At 32.2% G+C, this 7,133-nt stretch overlaps 1 protein-coding gene across 1 annotated transcript; it reads right to left on the bottom strand.

The window, feature by feature from the left end:
* Positions 1 to 1,064: 1,064 nt before the first annotated feature.
* Positions 1,065 to 4,169, bottom strand: LOC109337859. The gene is made up of 5 exons (XM_019574933.1): positions 3,916 to 4,169; positions 3,103 to 3,219; positions 2,137 to 2,232; positions 1,930 to 1,960; positions 1,065 to 1,414 (listed from the first exon to the last, which is right to left on the bottom strand). Exons 2-5 carry the CDS (start codon positions 3,175 to 3,177, stop codon positions 1,233 to 1,235), a joined length of 384 nt encoding a protein of 127 aa, XP_019430478.1. The 5' UTR covers positions 3,178 to 3,219; positions 3,916 to 4,169; the 3' UTR covers positions 1,065 to 1,232.
* Between the last annotated feature and the right edge of the window lie 2,964 nt (positions 4,170 to 7,133).

Genomic DNA, 7,133 nt, shown 5'->3' with positions numbered 1-7,133 from the left:
TATTCCTTTCCTTTTTTTATTATATTTGGTCTCAATAGATAGCAATGCTTGTGTGATTGTAGTCATTTCTGAGCATAAGTTTTGCAAACTCTAGTTACTGGATCAAACACAATATATTTAAAGAATATTTATGTAAACTAACTTCCCTAGCCAATGCTTGAAAAAATGGGAGAATTATATTTGTACTAGTCTATAGAATTGAAATTCATAAAGTATTTGAAGTAAAGTATATGTTTTTACAGCTACCATTGCTTGAAAGAAAAATGAATAGATTTCATGGTTAAGGGCATGGGGGTTCCAACTAAGCCATGAAGTAATAATTATTTTAAAAAATTATTATACAATATATATCACTATAACTCTGGCAAGAAGCATTTCCTCTTTGTACTAGAAAAGCAGTTAAATTTTGTAGTTTGTAGGTTAATAATGATATTTGAACTACATTTCAAGGAGACAGAAAAGTGGTCCTAATCTATATCTACATAAGGCAAAATAAGTCTTTGTAAAAATAATGTAAAAAGTGACAACCGCATAAGACCGGTTACTCGTATTAGTACCGATACCACGAATCATATAACTATGATCCAGACCAGCTACAACATTGGGAGATTGCATAAAACTTTGCATCCTCATATAAGCAGACCTTGTGGAAAAAGTAATATTACCCAAGCTGTGTATATCAGAAGCAACTTCTGAAATTCAGATAGAAGCTCTTCTACCAAACAAATAGGTTGGATCTTTATTTTTGAGATTTGCTAAAAAATAAAATATGATTGAAGTCCATGCATGCATTAGATTCAAAAAGCATAGGAAAAAGGAAATCATATTGATTTTGAATTTCTGTGTGAAACTTGTATAATATGGACCGATTGCAAAAAAAAAATGTAGCCGCAATTATGGTTGTGATGTCATTGTGGAGACTTTCGAAACTACAGTATTGTCACCACAATTATATATGGTTGCAGAATATAATTTAAAACAATGGGACAAAAACAGAAAATGTTGTGACATGTTAAAAAAATACTAGTAGTTGCATTTCTTCAACATAGTCATGTATTCCCTTTTATTACTTTTGATTGTTTGTATTCTTCTTTGTTACTTGCAATGAAAGATTTCACATTAGTATAAGCACTAATACTATGCTGATATAACAAGTTTTGCACTTGACACATATTCCTTACATATTCCACCTGACTTAGGTTCTATCTAGAATGGATCAAAACTACACATTTTCACAGAGTGACCATCAATTTTTGCTCAAGGTCTTCTTTCAATGGATCTATTCTGATTGTGACAAGCTTTGGAAGTTTCAGCTCTTTGCTTTCCACAAGTGGTAGCATTTCATGGGCATGCTCAGATTCTTCATTGTCCAGAGTGGCCTTAGCAAATCTTGTGATCAGAACAATCAGAGTCACTGCATACAGACAAAGTAGTGGAAATAGATGAATATTGTGATTATAAATGGGAAAACATTACTTGTAACAGTTTTGTAACACTCCATGTGTTATCCTATTTAATTAGTATAAAAAATAGTTGAACAACCGACCCATATTCCTATATGTTATATAGACTTGGTCTGAGACAAAACCTGACCTATTTCTACCTTTACTAATAGGATATGAGGAAAGTAAATGCATACAGCCTTATCTTTGTAAGTTAGTGATAAAACATTTTACAAAATTTGAACTCATGACCTTCAGGTTACAAGCCAATCAATCTTTTAATGCTGTACACTAAGATTGACCCTCAATTAGTAAAAGAAAAGTAGAGTTTAATAAAGGTCGTGGATTAAAATCCTGGAAATAATCTTTATGTTTGTAGAGTAAGGTTGTGTACATCTATTCTCTTAAACTCCAATAAGTAGGAACCTCGTGGAAAACAAATGAACAGAAAAAAAAATTGAAAAAACTATATATCAAGACCAATTACCAGATATTCCAAAGCCAAATAACAAAAATACCTGCATTGTAAAAGTTATATCAGGACATGAACGTAACAAGGAGTGATAAAAGCAGTGAAGGAAGATCTAATCTTTATTCAGAAAATTGTGGAGCTGATTTTTTATTTTATCATATACACATTATCTTGCAATACAATGTAATATAACCAAAGAGAAAATAGAAGGCTTCATATTACCCAATTAATTGTTGAAACTTCTTTCCATCCATGTCTAATATGAGAATGACCCTTAAATGTTGTGCCACCAAGATATAATAAGGCAAATGTGATTGGCTGTCATAAGAAATGAAATCGAGCATCAGCTTCATAATTCAAAAATCATCAATAGTTGTTTGATACATAGATGGCAAAGTGAATTTGAACAGTAGAAGAAAAATAAGCAAAAAGTAGGGTATGACTAAATTGAAGCATTGAAGCACATGACATTATAAAACAATTTAACATGGTGGAGGAATATTAAGTTCATGAATAGTTTAGAAAACAATTTAAATATATAGTGAATATAAAGATGAGGTGTTTAGTGTGGAGAATGTCTTTGGATGATATTCTAACAAAAGTGAATCTAGTTCGATAAGGAGTATGGAGAGCTCAAGATCTCCCTTGGTGTACTTTTTGTGGTGTGATGGATGAATCAACAAATCACTTATTCGTCTTATGCTATAAATCTTATAGTGTGAACATTCTCAATGTCTTTCTCTTGTTTGAATTACTTTTTTATGGAAGGGGTATTACACCCTTCTTATTGTCTTATTAGTTGTAATGTTTAATTCTCTACATGTATAAGAGTATCATTTGTTCTCCTAATTTAATTGAATTATGTTGCTGATAAAAAAATATTACTAAAATGAGAATTGGACAATTAAAATAACAGAATAAAGTATCTCCTCGTAGTAGGTAATAATCGTCTGACTAGTAAAAATATGATATGTGTATTATTTTGTTTAGTTTTATAAATATTTTTGTAAAAAATGATCACATAGAATATATATCATGATTTTAGTGGTTAAATGAGAGAATATATTTTATTCTCAATCTTTATAAACCAATCAGTGTGATAACCTTTTCTATATAAATGGTCGGCAACAAGGTATATTTCATGCAATATAAAAAACTTGTTCTCATCATAAGGAAAAGGGTGCATACCATCATTTTCAACCAAGATCCCAACACATCCTCATCTATGCTAAAAGGAGCAATAGATATAAGGTAATTTAACATGTTAAGTGAAGGTAAAGAAGCAGGTTAAAACAGTAGAATTATCTGCAAAATACACCAGAAAGAGTATAAGGAATTAAGGGAAAAGCATCACTAAAGTACATTATAGTAAAAGGTGAAGGAAAATCACAACAGGTCCAATATGTTAATACTTTATTATGTTAGTTTGGATTCACCGGTTACACATTTTCAGGCAAGTTTGAAGTATTTTTAATCATCAAAATAACAGTATCGCCAATTTTTGGATCAATATTATTTAATCAATCTTGCCAGGAAGTTATAAAAAAGAGTTACATTCTCATATCTCACCCTAGCTAATTATTTTAACAACCACCTATGGACATATTCAAAGTTCCAACTTCCAAATGATGATAGAAAGAGAAGAAATGGTGATCATTCAGTTACTTAATTACACAAACCCAATGCATAAACATATTTATGCATACCTTAAAATATGTACATCTCATAATCATAAACATAATATATAACATTATCAATAAGGTGGCCGGTATGAATAAGCAATTCAACACCAAAAAAGTATTGACTTATCAAGGTAACATATGATTATTATTTAGACATGTAAGGCCCCTTCACTTAAATAAAATACTCCTCACTGCAAAAGCAGAAAATTAAAGTTGTGATAAACTAAGAAAACAAAATGTTTCCATATAGTGAAAAGTGTGAGAAGTAAAGAATAAACAAACATGCATGCATGGTTAACATTTATGAGGTAAAACCAACCTGGTTTTTCTTTTAGTGTTTAATACATCCACTTTTCTAAGATTGTTACATTGGTTCCATAGCATTATAATGAGTAGAGTCACAGAATAGGGGAAAAAACAAGAGGTGAGTAAGAAATGTTGGTGTAGCAGAATGTCACTTGTGGAGAGGAAGCAACAACATGTGAACTAATGGTACAAGGATTATCAACCATTGAACCATGTTGAGTACTACAGGTGTAGAATCCACAAAAACTTCTCTACCATTGAAAAACCTGTGAAGATCATTGACTTTGTTAGAGATAGGTGGAGGATGTTAGTAAACAAAATTTAAACATATATAGATAATCTAAAAAAGGATAATTTTAAGATTAATATTTTTCCCTAGAAGCTGCCACTGATCCAATGGTTACGATTAAGTTTGAATTTTTATTATAACTTTTCTCCTCATTTATGATAAATGACTTAGTCATGCACCTATGAACTATGAAGTCAATTCAAAGGTAAACCATTCTTGATTAAGGTGTCAACCATGTACACATGCAAGATATATAAAATAATTATAGTTACAAAATTTTTGAGATGTATGATTATGATTGCATGACACATTAAATAATTAGCACAATAAAATTTATAGGATCAACTGATAGCAAATAAGCAAAGTATTAACAGAATACTATCAGCTTGTAGAATTTGCCAAACACTACTATATTTTCATATTCAGCTATTCTTTTTAAATAAACTTCTATTACTTTTTATTTTAACCAACTATTTGTTAAAGATGAAAAGATCTATACTAGTACAATATAACTTCTTAATCATATTATTCAATTTACACATTCTTAACCACTCCTTCCTTTCCTTTTCGTGATCTAAACCAATCACTCATTTAGTCATTGTGCACTGAAGTCATACTATAGGAATAGATAGAATTATTTCTTCAATATCCTCCATATACTTGCAGGCAATGTCAGTGTATAGGTATGGCCTTTCAACCCCAAAGTTTATTTCTTTACTACCAAATCCATATACACTTTCCTTCTTAATTACTGGACAAGGTTTTCTGTATTAATTATAAGGCTGAAAAAGCTCTTATGTTTTGATAGTACTCCATTTTCTAAATTGCAGTTGTATTGTGTTTATCGCAATTGTGAGAAAATGTGATCGATTTGACCACAACTGAAGTCTTGATGTGGTTGCACGAACTATCAAAAGTATCCTACACAGGTATCCATATTCCAAAAAGCAAAAGAAGAGAAATAGCTCCTAGCGGATAGCTCCAAGACTAGCGGGGTACTAGAGCCCTCACTGAGATCCTCCTCAGGCTCTAAGTCCGATGAGAGGTCTACTACCTCCACAGAGTCCTCTATGTAGACTAACTCCACACGGTCGTCGTCGTCAACCTCCATCTCTCCCATCGTGTTGAAAGTGAAGTGCACAATTGGAGATTGATCTATGTTTTGACGAAGACCAACATGGAGACAAGCTTGAAGATCATTCAACAAAGAATTCTTTATTATTTTTTTAGAAGTCTAAGATGCTTGCCATAGATATTGAGTCTAGGTTAGGTAAACCTAGGTGTGAGTCTCACAAGACTTAATAAAGTAATTAATCCACTAAAATGAGACATCATCTAGAAATATATGATAATTAGGTTCATGCATTTGAATGCATTGATTTTGTGCATTAAAGGTATTATATTTGGAAATCATATATTGCATGAACATATATCATATAGGTAGTTCACCATGTATTAACAAGCTGATTTTACATTGTTTAATGGATTATGAATTCTGTTAATCCATTAACAGACATTGTTTAATCGATTATGAATAGTGTTAATTGATTAATAGAATCACTAAACCCTAAACGCTAACAGAAAATTGAGAAAAATGAAAACAATTATTTTCAACAACCCGTTAATCGAATTAAATGGGTACTTAATCGATTAACTGAGACTTTAGACAGTTTTCTATTTAAACTGAAATCTCAGCATATGTGGCATAAGAATCCATACATTTTTACATCATTTTCTCTGCATATTCTCGAGTTACTCACTGTCATATCTAGGAGAAAATATTGCATGTTGCATTAGGAGAAAGATTAGATCATGCTAAGGCTTTAAGTTTCATATTCATATTGCATGTTCTTCGAAAATCCTTCTTGCATCGTTCTTGTGTTTCTTGGAAAGAAAAGAGATAGTTTGTAATGATTGCATAATTTCAGAAACCTCATGCATGTACATTCATATTAGACTAGGAAGTCTTGTGAGTTCTTGCTTAGGTTTTAGTCTTTGATCTTTATTTAAAATCCGAGTATTAAGTACTCATTCATAACTCAAAGTATTGTAATTCAAGGATTAGGAAAATCCTAGCTGCGGTTAGGTAAGGTGTTCTTCACAAAGATTTGGAGGTCTTGGGATAAAGAGCGATACCTTGGTTGGGGCCGAATCGCGGTAAGAAAGGTTTTCTTGGGAGGCGATTTTAGGAAAGGTCAAACCAAGGGTGACGAAGTTCTTTGGGTTCCAAGAAAGGAGCGTTCGAGTCTTGTAATTGGAAGTGTGTATGTAATTATACATTATGTTCTATAGTGAAGAAGAAATCTCCCAAGATCAGAAGGGGATGCCTAGATGTAGATTTGTAGTGGACTGCAAAACAAACCAGGATAAAATCCTTGCGCAATCTTTTCTATCCCTTTCTCTTTTACATTTCAAGTTGTAATATTGCATGATATAACATGATAATTTGTATACTAGTTTTGTGCTATAACTAGTTCAATTTTGTGTAAAAATATCTCTTATATCATTGTCTGATTTCTCATAACCTGCCGTGCAAGAGAGCTGTTAAACAAGATTTTCTGCATTATGTTTTTACTTTGTTTAATCGATTATGAATAGTGCTTAATCGATTAACAGAGAATTTTTCAGCAAGTGTGCAAAAACCCAAAAAGTGGAACTTGAGCTCCGCTACACCTATTCAACTCCCCTTCTAGGTGTGTTCTGTCCACTGAAACCTAACAAGTGGTACGAGAGCTAATACGATGTGCTAGCTCATCTGCATACGCGTGATCCGAAAGGGACTACATATGGGCTCTACTAACCCATTTGGCGGTTATGGTGCATCCATTAACCGCCCTCCCATATTCAGTGGCGATGGTTATGCCTATTGGAAGGTTCATATGAGAATATATATCGAGGCAGTTGACACGGACATTTGGGATTTCGTTATCAATGGTCCATAC

The sequence above is a fragment of the Lupinus angustifolius genome, unplaced genomic scaffold (assembly GCF_001865875.1).
Source record: "Lupinus angustifolius cultivar Tanjil unplaced genomic scaffold, LupAngTanjil_v1.0 Scaffold_11_89, whole genome shotgun sequence".
NCBI lineage: Eukaryota > Viridiplantae > Streptophyta > Magnoliopsida > Fabales > Fabaceae > Lupinus > Lupinus angustifolius.
The sequence above is the reverse complement of the archived record's forward strand: the minus strand, read 5'-3'. Positions and strand labels throughout refer to the sequence as shown.

Coding starts and splice junctions, on each gene's coding strand:
- LOC109337859 (XM_019574933.1), bottom strand. CDS start 3,177: ATGTTAAATTACCTTATATCTATTGCTCCTTTTAGCATAGATGAGGAT. Junction 1,961..2,136: donor AAGTTTCAACAATTAATTGG/GTAATATGAAGC, acceptor TTTACAATGCAG/GTATTTTTGTTATTTGGCTT. Junction 1,415..1,929: donor ATTTGGCTTTGGAATATCTG/GTAATTGGTCTT, acceptor GTCTGTATGCAG/TGACTCTGATTGTTCTGATC.